The sequence below is a fragment of the Mytilus galloprovincialis genome, chromosome 12 (genome assembly GCF_965363235.1).
Source record: "Mytilus galloprovincialis chromosome 12, xbMytGall1.hap1.1, whole genome shotgun sequence".
In the NCBI taxonomy this organism is placed as follows: domain Eukaryota; kingdom Metazoa; phylum Mollusca; class Bivalvia; order Mytilida; family Mytilidae; genus Mytilus; species Mytilus galloprovincialis.
Genome location: NC_134849.1, coordinates 78405064 through 78420971, shown reverse-complemented (window position 1 = coordinate 78420971; position 15908 = coordinate 78405064). Strand labels below are relative to the sequence as shown.

The 15908-nt window shown below is 31.7% G+C and overlaps 2 protein-coding genes and 2 long non-coding RNA genes across 4 annotated transcripts in view; 2 read left to right on the top strand and 2 right to left on the bottom strand.

The window, feature by feature from the left end:
• LOC143054951 (uncharacterized) overlaps positions 1-15908 on the bottom strand; it is a 290618-nt gene that overhangs the window by 224035 nt on the left and 50675 nt on the right. The gene's annotated exons all lie outside the window — the stretch shown is intronic.
• Positions 1-15908, bottom strand: part of LOC143054953 (uncharacterized) — a 77549-nt gene that overhangs the window by 35341 nt on the left and 26300 nt on the right. Inside the window, exon 5 of the mRNA XM_076228048.1 lies at positions 10595-11098. Coding sequence (XP_076084163.1) covers positions 10595-11098 — 504 coding nt within the window. The remainder of the gene's footprint in view (positions 1-10594; positions 11099-15908) is intronic.
• Positions 1-15908, top strand: part of LOC143054959 (uncharacterized) — a 175948-nt gene that overhangs the window by 139708 nt on the left and 20332 nt on the right. The window lies entirely within an intron of this gene.
• LOC143053851 (uncharacterized) lies at positions 14392-15904 on the top strand. The gene is made up of 2 exons (XR_012971484.1): positions 14392-14627; positions 15719-15904. It is a non-coding gene; the product is annotated as an uncharacterized LOC143053851 (long non-coding RNA).

The window sequence follows — 15908 nt, the reverse complement described above, 5'->3', positions numbered from 1 at the left end:
CGGGTTGTTGTCTCTTTGACACATTCCCTATTTCCATTCTTAATTTTACAATGGTACGTAAATTAAGATTTTATCCGAAAAGACGAATTTTTCTAAATGTTCTACAAAAAAATTGTACAACTATTGAATACTGTAAATGTTAAATGCATAAATGTCCAGATCTATATCGAACTTGCTTTGCTTCGTCGAAAGTACGAATATAGAAAAATCACAATCCTTTATTTCGTCTTCGTCTTCGTCACATAGTGCTTTTGGTTTCTTTTTATTATTACATACTAGTATAAATGAATACACTACAAGTTATTCCTATGTAATCTCATTTAGATATTTAGTAGTTTAAACAAATTTTATTGGTCAAACAAATGGATTAGATATTAAGTGCATGCAAAGAAAATTTTAAAGATGAAAATCGTATTAGTTCGATAATGCTTCAAACTAAATATAAACTGAAAATACATGTATAACTGCCATATTCCGAATCCTCGACATTCATTTGTGTAAATGAAGAAAAGATAACAATGATTGGTATCTGTGTGATTTGAATCTACGTCTCAATCACGCTTCATAAAGATATTACGGAATATTCAAGATTTCCAACTTTTCTTGAATATGATTGCCAATGGAATATACCATGCAGCAGATTTCGAAATAACCCTATAATTTGTGTGTGAACTATAACAACTTAAGCCGTAATTCTGCTGTAGTGTACGTCGATTATTTCTGTTACATGAAGGCGTATGGCAACCATACTACCATACAACCCTTTTTTGTGCATTGTACGCTCAGGGACGTACATCTTACTATTTTACATGGATTGGAAGAAAATGTTACTTTTCAGCTGTAGTCCATTTGACATCAAAGTATCATACAAGTACGGAGGCTAGGATTTATAATTCGGCTAGTCTGAATGACTTCGTGCAATATCCCCGTTCCCTATTCATTTATAGTTTAAACATACATAATTAAAATTTTGCAGTTTGCATATAAATATGATATTTAAATTTCGTATGGCTTAGTACAACCTGCAACACATTTTATTTGATGTCACCAATGGTAAACATGTAAAATGAAACAATAACTTACTATTATAAGTTATATGGTTCGCTACCGTGACCCCCTACGAATCCATAGAGGGTTAGTAAAATCCATAGTGGTCGAGGCCGGAGGCCGAATCCCCTATTTATTTTATTCACCCTCTATGGATCCGTAGGGGGTCAATAATTAACCGTATAACGAATTTATCGAACGCTGGACCTTTTCTGTGGCGTTTTGTTGAAAAATAAACATATGAAACTTACTTACCCAATACGGTCTCATTGGGGGTCACCACGTGACGGCGTTTAACCAATCACAACGTGATAATTCATCTGTGGTCCGATAAAATACTATTATAAACTTTTGTTGTATGTTTATATACAAACCAAAATCACTACTAGACTAGGTGTTGACACGCTCAAATTAACAAAATTGTGTTTCAAAGAACCAATGCACCAAATTGATTTTATAGGATTTAGTTTAATATTAAAACCTGTTCAAGGAATCGTTATTAAAAAATTATTTAAAAAAAATGTAGGACAAATTCGGCTTACAACACGAAAATTGTTTAAAGAATAGTACCAAGCATGTGACAAATTGACCGGGTATGTAACAGAGGTGTTGGAATCACTGACGGATTGGTGGAAAGTTACTGTTTGTTCAACGATCAGTGACAAGTATCTCGTGTGCATATTGCAATACCAAATTAAACTAAGTTGGGCAGACGACAAAAGCGAAATTGTGACAAATTTTATTTCCAAGTGTTATTTAGGAAGTCAAACATGCATATGGAAAGTAAATTTTACTATTATTTTTTTAACAAAATAAAAAGATCACTATTATTTATTGAACAAAATAAGAAGATAAAAACCGCTAAAAGAAATTAAACCCGATGAATGACACTCCTTGTTGTTGGATTTGGGTTTGGCTGACCCTATTTTATTAGGGGGGAGGGGGATTAATTGACCCTAAAAAATAACAACAATGCAGGCTTATAATAATTTGAAGCATTTTTGAAGCATTCAAATATAATGAACGTATTATATTTGCGAATACAAAAAAAAAGCAGAAAAATGTATAGTGTGTTTATTGAAAAAGTAAATCAGAATGCGTACAGATGTCTCTACTTATAACAGTCACATATCATTTACAGAAATAAGAATCAGCGATTTATCATTCATGCAATAATATTTTGTCGAAAGAGATCGAGATGACCTTTTCAGTATTCAAATTATCGGACACTTATTTTTTTCCGGAACATGTTATAGTTAATATTGGAGCCATTAAATACATGCATTATATCTTGGCAAAGTCCGAGATGATATTCTCTGTAAATATGCTTCCTTCATTTAAAGTCTTGTTTTTCTTAAACACTTTACATCGTATATCGGAGGCACTGCCGAAAATAATCTTTCAAAAAGTTGTAACCTTTAGAACATGTATTTCAGATAATTTGACCACATGACAAGAAATTATACAATAAACATTGGTCACACACGATAGATTCTGATATAAGACACGTACCGTTACAATGCCCAGTTTACACGCATCAGCACACACAGGTTTGTCGAATAGGCAAGTTGATTGGCGGAATTTACCAAAATCCACGCCTACCTTTAACTTTTATCCAATCAAACGCCTTTGACATAAACATATATAATACATGGGTAATATTACAGAGATTTTGAAAAAAGTTGAGACTCTAAATTCTAACTTAAAAGTATAAATTAATGCTCGTAATGCATTTTCGCAATTTACAATAAATTTTATACATACTTTCACCTATCTAGTGAGGAACAAATACAAATTAAAAAAATTACAACTATTTCGAATTATAATGCACAGCAAGGACGTATATTAGTTATCCGTCCTTGTGAACAGTTTGTGATAAATGGGTGTCAAAATGTATTAAACAAAAACCCAAAGACCAGTTTCAAGAAGAATTCTTTGCTTTTATTGCAGAATCGCATAAATCATAATGTTGTCGTATTTTCAAAAAGAATTATCAATTTGAAAACTACTTCACTTTTTACCTTTCTAAATTCGCATATTACACAGATATAGATGTGGTAGTTGCCAATTGCGTCTAGAAGGTGTCAGGATTTACACAGAGAAGACAGAATATGTCGTCTCTGTGACACAAACAACATTGATGACGAGTACCATTACATTATGAATTGTAGAACATTTAAACTATAGAAAAAGAAGGAAATGTTTAAGGAACGAATGTTAGTCAAACCCTCATATCTTTAAAGCTGATCAACAGTTAAACTCATCAAATATTGTTATATTAGAAAAACTAGGTAAAAGTTATAGATGTGAAAGTCAGTCCTTCAAGTTAATTTAGCTGTATCGTGTACACATGCATGTAATAAGTTTACCTGATAGTTATGTTTATGTATGTTCTTGATAACTAGTAATTGAAGTTTTATGAGAAATCAAGTATTCGTATTCCTTTAAACCATAAATTACAGTACACGAAGACAGCCTTCAGGTAAAGTACAAGTGAATATATCACAAAGATTATATGTAATCCTCATCCGTACGCGTCCTTGTAAATGCAAAACTCTGGATTTTCTTTGATAATTACCTGAGGGGTTATAAAAGATCTAGAAAAGACTTCCAAAGGTTTTTGCCAAAAATGAATTGAAATAAAAGATTTTTGTGTAGACGAGTTACAACATTGCATAAGCATGATTAGGAAATTTAAACAAAAAATGTACGTGCACATCTTTCTAGTGGCGAAAAACACGCATATCGAGTTACGTAGACGAAACAGAATAAGTACATTCATAATAACTATGATTTAAATTCACGAAATTATAAGGTTATAATTAGAAAACAATCCAAAACACGATTCGTCATTCCCCATGTATATAGATTAAAACAGAAATATAATTTTAATTCTTAATTAAATTCTGAAATTCAAAAAACATGTTTCTGATATATACTTGACAGTTCAGCGAACACTATTACATAAAATGCACGATGATATTGACCGAAAACAAAGGTGAAAGATTTAAATTGTAAAATCAGCCGCTGAACGGTAGAATTTCTATCAATCATTCAACGATATAAAAAAGACTTTTGAGTGTGAAAGTATGATAGAAATACTTTTAATTTATTGAAATGCCTGTTAAATTGTTCCAGTCATTGGTTACTAGTGATTGTCAGTCCATTTCGATATTTCATAGCACTTTTACAAATTCTGAAAAAAAAGAAGAAAAAACTAATATTCCCATGGGAAAAATATATCTTCCCATGAGATAAAATTTGTCCCGCACAGTGTTCAACTTCCACAAAAGGGAGTCTAACCAACAAATTAAATTATTCATTCACTTATGGTCTTCAAAAATAACGATTGCGGACAGTAAGACTTCAAACGTAACAGTGTGAACCAGCTGTCAGAAACGTAAGTACTCTCAGATCCTTTCTTGTTAGTGTCGTTTTGTTGTTCTGATAAACAAGTGATTCTTTCATTGTTGAAGACCCACTAGCGACTATAAAGGTGAACAGGAACAAGAGGCTCTCAAGAGCCTGACTCGCTCACCTGAATTTTTTTGGTTTAATCTCTCATCAATGATTATTTTGGCTTTTCAATTTATTTAAATGTTCTTGAAATCGTCCTATTCTCTTCAAAAGCCAAAAAAAAAATCAATTTCTCCTATGTTCTATTTTAGCCATAGGAGCTATGTTTCTTGACATACAAGGAAATGAAATATAAAATTTATACTAGATACTCTGAAACTCTGAAACTCATTTAGCCTAAGTTTGGCTGAAATTGATACAGCAGTTTCAAAGGAGAAGATTTTTTAAAGTAAGTCAACATGATGAACAAATTGTGAAAAAAGTTTTTAAAGGGCAATAACTCCTTAAGAGGTCAATTGACAATTTTGGTCAAATTGACTTATTTGTAGATCATACTTTGCTGATCATTTTTGCTGTTTACAGTTTATCTTTATCTATAATAATATTCAAGATAATGACCAAAAACTGCAAAATTTCCTTAAAATTACCAATTAAGTGGCAGCAACCCAACAATGGTTTGTTTGATTCATCTGAAAATTTCAGGGCTGATAGATCTTGACCTAATGAACATTTTTACCCGGGTCAGATTTGCTCTAAATGCTTTCGTTTTTGAGATATAAGCCAAAAACTGCATTTGACCCCTATGTTCTATTTTAAGTAACGGTGGCCATGTTTTTTGACGGATCAAAAATCTAAGCACACACTTTGTGCAGGATAATCTAAAGAACAATCATGCTAAGTTTCATCCAAATCCATTCAGTAGTTTCAGAGGAGAAGATTTTTTAAAGTTAGCAAATATGATGAACAAATTGTGAAAAATTGCCATTAAAGGACAATAACCCCTTAAGGGGTCAATTGACAATTTTGGTCATATTAACTTATTTGTAGATCTTACTTTGCTGATCATTTTTGCTGTTTACAGTTTATCTTTATCTATAATAATATTCAAGATAATGACCAAAAACTGCAAAATTTCCTTAAAATTACCAATTAAGTGGCAGCAACCCAACAATGGTTTGTTTGATTCATCTGAAAAATTCAGGGCTGATAGATCTTGACCTAATGAACATTTTTACCCCCGGTCAGATTTGCTCTAAATGCTTTCGTTTTCGAGATATAAGCCAAAAACTGCATTTGACCCCTATGTTCTATTTTAGGTAACGGCGGCCATGTTTTTAGACGGATCAAAAATCGAAGCGCACACTTTGTGCAGGATACTCTAAGGAACAATCATGCTAAGTTTCATTCAAATCCATTCAGTAGTTTCAGAGGAGAAGATTTTTTAAAGTTAGCAAATATGATGAACAAATTGTGAAAAATTGCCATTAAAGGACAATAACCCCTTAAGGGGTCAATTGACAATTTTGGTCATATTAACTTATTTGTAGATCTTACTTTGCTGATCATTTTTGCTGTTTACAGTTTATCTTTATCTATAATAATATTCAAGATAATGACCAAAAACTCGAAATTTCCTTAAAATTACCAATTAAGTGGCAGCAACCCAACAATGATTTGTTTGATTCATCTGAAAATTTCAGGGCTGATAGATCTTGACCTAATGAACATTTTTATCCCATGTCAGATTTGCTCTAAATGCTTTCGTTTTCGAGATATAAGCCAAAAACTGCATTTGACCCCTATGTTCTATTTTAGGTAACGGCGGCCATGTTTTTTGACGGATCAAAAATCGAAGCGCACACTTTGTGCAGGATACTCTAAGGAACAATCATGCTAAGTTTCATTCAAATCCATTCAGTAGTTTCAGAGGAGAAGATTTTTTAAAGTTAGCAAATATGATGAACAAATTGTGAAAAATTGCCATTAAAGGACAATAACCCCTTAAGGGGTCAATTGACAATTTTGGTCATATTAACTTATTTGTAGATCTTACTTTGCTGATCATTTTTTGCTGTTTACAGTTTATCTTTATCTATAATAATATTCAAGATAATGACCAAAAACTGCAAAATTTCCTTAAAATTACCAATTAAGTGGCAGCAACCCAACAATGGTTTGTTTGATTCATCTGAAAATTTCAGGGCTGATAGATCTTGACCTAATGAACATTTTTATCCCATGTCAGATTTGCTCTAAATGCTTTCGTTTTCGAGATATAAGCCAAAAACTGCATTTGACCCCTATGTTCTATTTTAGGTAACGGCGGCCATGTTTTTTGACGGATCAAAAATCGAAGCGCACACTTTGTGCAGGATACTCTAAGGAACAATCATGCTAAGTTTCATTCAAATCCATTCAGTAGTTTCAGAGGAGAAGATGTTTGAAAAATTGTTAACGACGACAGACGACGACGACGACGACGACGACGTCGACGTCGACGACGACGGACGCCAAGTGATAAGAAAAGCTCACATGGCCTTTTAGGCCAGGTGAGCTAATAAAAACGCTAACCATTGATAATTTGTATTTTTGTTAAGTTCTGACTTTTGTGTTCGATTAGGTTCCGTGTACGTTTACTCCAAATTCCTTTATTTTCTATAAAGGCGTCTGTCTTGACAGTAAGTTGACACGACTTAAAACAAGTTTAACCCTTAAATCGGTAAGACACCAGATGGAAATACTCACACAGGAGAGCCAGTTTTGTATTCTTTAATGTTAGAGTTCAATTATTCATGGAGAAACGACTATATGTTTTCTGTATTCAGCATAGAATCATATCTTCTAAATTATAATTTTCCGCACAATGTCTGGATATTGGTGGACATGCAACATTGCGAAACCAGACATTTACAAATGAAAATTAACACTTAGACTATAGCTATTTAGTAAGAAAGTAAATGAACAAAAGATAAGTAATTCAGAAACATGCATGGATCACGCAAAATTATGCAGGGGGGACACTGGAGTAATGGGAGTTTGCTTCTTGCAAGACATTCGCCGTGAAAACAATTTGATATGACGACAAGCCTTTGTTTCAACTTTGTTTTAAAATTTCAAACATGAGGCTGTTACGGCCCTGGTCAATGTTCTTAAGTAACACATATTTTCCTTTCATTTTGTTGTTAGCTTTCTGAAATATTTTTTTTAAATATTATAGACTATTATGATTCTTTTTTTTTCAATTTCAGTTAAACACTATTTCTGATTTGCTTTTTTATAAATTTTAACATGTTTAAATGTCTTTTTCATTTTCTTCATCTTTTTGAAACCCTGGTTTTGTATTACCACTGACCAGTTCAGTAAAGAAACAGCTGCTTCAGGTTTGCATAAATGTGTTTGTAACCAATCTAACATGCTTTTATTTCCTTATTTTTTATTCCGTGTCTATAGATAGTCTTGATCGGGCAGGCAAGATTTATTTTGTCTGTTGGTTGCTTGGCTAGCGTAAGCTAATCGATTTACCTCACATTTTGAAGTTGGATGGAGATTGTTTTTAAATAAATGCCGTACATGTACCTTTCTACTTTGGTTTCCTGTCGGATTTTTCTCAATTTTAAATTGGGAAGTTTTATCATTTGTTTTGCATAATTATTATTTTTGACTTGCAAATGAACGATTTATAAATCTAGTCCCATGTGTGCTAGCGAAATGTCTTTAGTGTAATCTCGGAGTGTAATTTTTATTTCAACTTTTATGTTTGCATCAGGACGACCTAAAACACTAAAACTTTCTTTTTTGTTAAGAATGACATTCGTTACTTCAAACAGAAATCGCTTTTATCTTTTATTTTATTTTGCAGTAAAAGACCGGTTTCTTTAAAAAAACTTTCATACAATCGACTGAACGAAGTATAAGCTTCGGGAAGGTCAAGGATTATAACATATTTTTCGTAATTCTAAAAAAATCGAATAATGGTCGGATTGAAGCTTAATACCTACCAAAAAATCTCATTGAGCGAAAAGACTTTCATTTTAGTAATCTCTGGTGTATTAATGATGGCTTGGTTTGACATGTTTGAAGCGAGAACAGACGAACTATGCTTACTAGTGCTGCATAAAAAAAATGAGGATATGGTTTGTCCTTTATGAATCTATATTACAAATTGGACTTCAATAAGGATAATTTTTGTCTCATAGAAAAATCGGTAGATTTTACTGATAATTTATTTTTCAACTTTTATCGGATATAATAGTTATTTAAAAAAATACAAACTGGATAATTTTTTATTAAAGTTTCGTATGCATTATAAATCAAGCTCCGGCAACTTTTGAATTGTTCTAATATAAATAGTAATGATTTTCATCGGAGAAAAAGATAGATATTTTTGTCGTGGTTGGAAGAATCGTAAAAGTGTTATTTTTCTTAATTCTGTTTGTTTAATCGGACATCGTAGAGTCTTAATTTGATTTCTTTTTGCCGAACTGGACTTCATATTGTGTATTGAATTGAAACATGAACGCGAACCTCCTTGAGAACACCTGGATTGAAAGTTTGCAAACGTTCCGACCAATGAAATTCATTTTAATATGTAACAAGAACTTCAACGAGAGCACCTAGATGAAAGAGTTTATCTATACTACAATCAGTTTTAACTTAGAAATTTCCGCTCAAATATATAGGAAATAAAATTATATGAAAGCAACAATGCAGAATGTTTCTTTTCCATTTTTTTTAACAATGTTTATGTTTATTTCAATTTGGTAAGTAGACTTATATTCAATGCCAAAGTAAATATATGTTTTCTTTTAAAACATTCAAAACCGTGAGAGTATGCCGACAAATATCCAGTCAAGGTCGTTAAACTTAAATCAACTTATCCATCTTTATCGCAGACTAAAATTTATCTCATATAAACAGAATACATGTTCATTTATTACAAGTACGTCAGGGTGCATGACAGCACAATAATCTTTTTACAGAATATTTTTGTTTGATATTTGCTTCTCGTCCACAATTAACGCCCGATTTGGCCAGTGACCGGTATTACAATTCAACACAGTTTTAAAAGTTCAGTGGGCTGCTACTTCATTTAGAATTTTGAGCATGACTTTCTGTTTATCATATTCAACAAACGTCAACATTATCTTCGTCAATTTTATTATTCAACAAAACCTTGTTTTTCATTACAAGCTTTACCATATATCAATATACAGCAAGAGAATGAATATGTGTTGCTTACCGGAAATATAAGATACCTCGATTTAAATTATGTACACAATAAATAATTTCTGTGTAGTTTTCCGTGTCTACATTTGATTTACGAATACAATATAGTAAAACAGAAAAAAGAGAAACGGTAAATATACAGGCATACATAAAGTTTCGTAAATAGTTGCAAAGGACCACACGTTACTAACATGACATGAGGTTTCATAGCATTCGACAATTTTTGAAACTCATGTATATATGCGAAAAAGAACTAGTGCATTTGAGCAAATTAAAATCATGTCATATATCTAACTATTTATTTTCAACAGATTCACAAGTTTTGCATTTTTAAACCGCGCGTGTGCATATATATTTTTATGTTTTTATTTTAATTCCTTATATATGAACATGTTACGTTTATTATTCATTCGTTTGTTTAAATAGTGAAGCATGTGACTTTACTAAGACTGTACGCATTTAAAGTTTGAAACAAAAAACGATAGATACATCGAGGTCGTTTTGCTTGAGTGATTTACCTGTAAAAAGGCCGGGTCTCATCTATGTTTAAAACGAATTAATGCATGTTTGAAATAGTTTAACGGGGGCGTGGCCTATTGGTTTAACGTAACTAACCAGCAACTTGATTTCAATTGATTCACTGCAGAGAAATCTATTTGACTGGCGTTAAAATGAATTGATATGAATTGAAATGAATTAAATATAATTTTTAATTTTTGTCAATCTTTATCAAATAACGTTCAATCTCATTTAAATAGCGTTAACACGTTTTTGTCCGATCAAGTTAAATTCGGGTTACTAGTGAACACATCAAGGTATATTGTGTTTAATAGAGATATGATCAAAGTATCCTTTGAATATATCTACCAAAAGATTCAATTTTAATATACAATGTACATTGATATATTATCATTATAATCACTAAGAACATTTGAAATTCAATTGCTTATTTAAAGAAACTTACATGCTGCAGTAACATCTCCTTGTGGATATTCTGCCAATCCTGTATAAAGACCTTTTCTTCCATCAAACATCAGAATGAACGTTCCCCTGTGCTGGATGAATAACTGATGAGTCATATCAAACGATTTTTGCCCACCAAAATCGACCAGATCTGATGGTGCTATATTCATGATATTTGTACCTTTCGTAATCTTCTCCAATAAGTCATCTTGAATGGAATGGGCAGTATGAATTGGTGGCTCCTGGAAGTCTTTTGGTGTCTCCTGTTTAGATTGATGTGACAATTGTCGTTGTCCACCAGACGAGGTCTGTCCAGATGTTGGAGTTGTTTTTCGTCGTTTCTTATCAGAAGGACCGTCATCCGTATTTGATGAACTTAACTGGTATTCCTTTATTTTTGATTTTGGATCACCTGAAATTTTTTCTTTACTTTCACCTTGCAGGCTTGGTTGTTTCTTGAATTCTGGATTCCCAAGAAGTAGTTTCGTTAAAACATCACCACTACCTGACAAGGTTTAAAAAAGAAAGAGAGGAAGTATGATAAGAGCAATAGTTTGACCCTGGAAATTGTAAAACTAATACATGTCAAATTATTCAAGCCTTACAAAATAATATCAACTTTAATGATACATAGAATGACTGAGTTACAATGTTACCTGTGTTGCATATATTTTATCTATTCAAGGGCTATAACTAAAAAACGTTTGTGTAATTTTTTTTTATAAATTTTTACAAATAACTTATACATGTTAGAGAAATGAAGGCTTAATAGCAAATACAGTGCAATATCCAATTTAAATCAATTTTCAAGGGGCATAACTCTTTTGCAAATATTTGTTTGATCTGCATTGATTTTCGGATTTGTCTAAAACATAATAAAAATCTGGCAAGAATTGTACATATGAGAGCGCTAACAATTCAATTTTCCATATAATCAATATTTTCAAGTAATAAATAACACTTATACAAATAATTGATCCGCACAGTTTTTTTAAGTTGTCCGAGACATTGTTGATATAAGCCTATGATATACGATTCATAAAAATCTTGCAAAAATTGTACACAAGAGAGCGCTAATAAAGAATAATTAATATTTACAAGGGTATAACTCTTTTAAAAAGAGTTGATAGGTATTGACTTTCGATTTGTCCTAGACATTGCTGATATAAACCTATGATATCAGTTTTATTAAAATCTGGCAAGAATTGTACACATGAGAACAGTAATAAGACCGTACAGACAGACGCATGGACGCCCTTATTTCTATGTCCCCCTCAACACATCGCGCAGGGGACAATAACAAGTTAATATAATCAGGACACTTTTGTTCTGAAAGGTCTCTTGTAATGCATTTGTCATACTATAGTCATTTCACGCATTGTTTTGGTCAAAATGTATTTTAGCAATAGCTTTACCTAAAAAGGTATTTTACACATAACAACATTGTAGTTAAATACATTTTGTAGCAAAATATGTTTTTGGGTAAGCTGTTGCTCATATCTAAATCTTAATGACAAAATTTCAAATAGGAGCTATTTTGCCTTTGTTATTCAAAGGAAGTTTAAAACCCTAATGTCAATTTGTGGGACTAAATCCTGATGTCCGACAGACTAATGTATAATGACCACTTGAAGGATTTTATTTGGTAGACTTTTTGATTTTCGATTTCAAGGGGCCAGACATGTCCTTATCATACCTTCTCTTCAGTAAAGAAATGTACAATATCTCAAACCATACAGAGCATTTTAATTCTGTATTGAAGGCCTTATAAAAATGTATCATCAGATAAAACTCTAATAAGGAGTCATCCGTCTATTTCGGTCTTTAAACTTATTTGTAGATCTTGTCTTGGTGATCATTTGTGCTATTAAAAGTTTCTGTCTATCGATTTTAATTTTTTGAGCAAATAGAGAAAACATTTTAATAAAAGTGCTGGATAGCACCTCTGGAAAGTTTGCAATTATAGATCTGTATTATTTCAAATAGGATATAGATGTGTATTATTTCAAATATGTATTTAATCACAACTTTGATGTTTTTAACTAAACCATTGTCTCTTCAGCAATTATCAAAAATATTTTTTTTCTTCATATTTTTAAATGTATAAAATTTTGAAATTTCTATTGCAACCTTAAACTGTAGATCTGAAATAATCAAATATACAGAAAGCTCTGTTAATTTCTTTATGTGCCAATGCCATGTCAAGGGCCAGTGATTTTAGTATTTTTTTTATTGATTAAGGTCCTTTATATTTGTTTTTAGTAAATTGTTTTGTTACTAATTAACCCGTTAGTTTTCTTGTTTGAATTGTTCCACATGGTTCATATCAGGGCCTTTTATAGCATACTATAACAATGAGTTTTTCTCATTGTTGACGACCGTATGGTGAACTATAGTTGTTAATATATCTTCCTCCTCTGAACTCTTTTGGATAGCATTGGTTCATTTGCAAAAAATACCACAACTTTTTTTTTTTTAAATAAGACAGTAAACATAAATCAATACAACTGTAATAAAAGTGAATTTATATTAAAGGCTTTGATCAATAAATAGGCAATGTGTCCATGGGACACAAATGATCCCCCCCTCTAGCATTTAATTTATTAAAGGTCACAACTCAAGAACTGTATAAGTGACGCTACCAAAATTTGTACTTGAGTTTTGGGGTAATAAGCATTATGTATACATTCCTACACATTAAGTTAAGGCAAACTTAAGTTAAAGAAAGTAAATGAAAAAATCAGCAATTTATCATTTGTAACGGGGAAATACCATAGAGCAGTAAAATAGATGCCTCCAAAATTCAAACTTGATCCTGGTTTTGTGGTTAAAAGTATTGTGTATAAGTTTCATAACATTTGGTTGAGGCACACTAAAGTAAGAGAACGGAAAGGAAAAAAATTTAGAAATTTTAACAGGGTCATTACTCTACAACGGTATAAATGAAGCCAAAAAAATTCAAATTAGATCAGTGTTTTGTAGTAATGAGCATTGTAAATAAGTTTCATAACATTTGGTTAAGACAAACTAAAAGTAAGAGAACAGAAACGAAAAATTCCAGCAATTTTTCCATTTGTTGAAGAGCATAACTCTAGAATGGTGAATGTGACGCCACCAAAATTCAAACTTGACCTGTTTTTTGTGGTAAAAAGCATTGCGTATAAGTTTCATACAATTTTGGAAAAAATCTTGTCTTTCAGGATATCCCAGGAAGTCCTGGGATATCCTGAAAAATCCCAGCACTGGTAATTTTGTAAATCCTGAAATTACAAGTGTCCCAGGAAGTCCCATGGAGTCCTGAAAGGGAGAAAACTATAAAAAGGATTTCAAAGGGATCTCTTATTACAGGGTCAATTACGGGAATTGGCACATAGCCTATTAAAGATCATGATCATACAACCATACATGTAATACCCAAGATAATAGACTGTAAACTGTAACTGATAACTGTAAACAGGTTGAATTTATATAATTGCAAGTATCTAAATGAACACACAAATAATTTTCATGCTTTAATTCTTTATCTTTGACATGTGAGCCAGAGTGAATGAAATGTATAAATGTGCCATCTGGATGCCCTTATTTTAGTGTAGACGCTGGACAGGAAGTGTGAGGTCAAATACAGGGGATCACATATGGCTAAATTATACATTTTCTGCAATTACTATTATAACTTAAAACATTAAGATGGTAAATAAACAATAAATGGATATTTTTTTTATTATAATATGTATATATCAAATATTCAAGATAAATTTAATTCATTCAACCAGGGAACTTTTCAAAGAAAATGGAAATTTAACTCCCTTAAATAACCCCCGACACAATTAGAATTTGAACTTGGACAACAAGCAAAGATGTCTTATATCCTACACACAAATTGAATGCAGATAAATGAAATTAACTATTAGTTCCAACAGTTCTATATTCTAACATTATATTAATAGTGCAGTTGTTTTCTTCTGGTGACATGACTGTTTGATTTTAAGGAGCATTAATTTGATGATTACATGCATTTTGGATAATATCTTTTGGTAAGTACAAATACATTAGATTCCACCATTTTGAATATGTGCATATGACAATAAGAGTAAAGAAAACAGTTATAGAATGTTTACATAAGATTTACTTTCATCACAATCATAAGGAATTAGCAATACATTGTTATTACATATAATGAAAAAATATTTAAATAGTATAGGTATGCTTTTAATAATGATATAAAAACTTAAACATAGATCTGTGAGAAAACTCACATTTAGATATACCACAAACATGTTGCTGCGATATCTCTGAAAAAAGTTGCTTAATTCATTAAGATACATACTTCTGGAATACTAGTACATGATTACATACTTCTGGAATACTAGTACATGTTTAATTTTAAAACTTTAGAATATATGGTTGAGTAGGGAAAAACAAGAATGTGTCCTTAGTACACGGCTGTCCCACTCGCACAATCATTTTACATGTTCAGTGGACCGTGAAATTGGTATCAATACTTTAATTTGGCATTAAAATTAGAAAGATCATATCATAGGGAACATGTGTACTAAGTTTCAAGTTGATTGGACTTCAACTTCATCAAAAACTACCTTGACCAAAAACTTAAACCTGACCTTTGCACTATCTTTTTCTTTGTTCAGGGGACCGTAACATTGGGGTCAAAACTTTAATTTGACATTAAAATTAGAAAGATCATATTATGGGGAACATGTGTACTAAGTTTCAAGTTGATTGGACTTCAACTTCATCAAAAACTACCTTGACCAAAAACTTAAACCTGAAGTGGGACGAACGGACGCACGGACAAACACACGAACGGACGAACGAACGGAGACACAGACCAGAAAACATAATGCCCCTCTTATATTGTAGGGTGGGCATAAAAAGCTAAAAATAATTGTCAGGAGATATTTTAAAGTCTATCATATATGAATGAATCAAATGTCTTGGTCCTTAATGGCAGGGTACATTTCTACACAAAATATATACATGTATGTACTCATTTAAATAAAGAAAAAAGCATGTTGACTTAAACAAATCTGACATACTTATGCATGAGATTTGTTATTTATAATTTTTTTTATCAAACTTTAGATGCAGAACTTTTGTTTTGTTTCAGATTTACTGTTAAAGACCGGAAGCTCTGATTTATAAAAAAACTATAATGAGGGCCAAGATACATTTATGTGACCAGCTTAAACTAGTCAAGACAAGAGGGCTTTTTGGAAAATTGGAGAGAAATGAAGATGATAACAATAAACAAAACAGTGACTGTACTATAGAAAATAAATTTGCTTTCAAGTGATTTG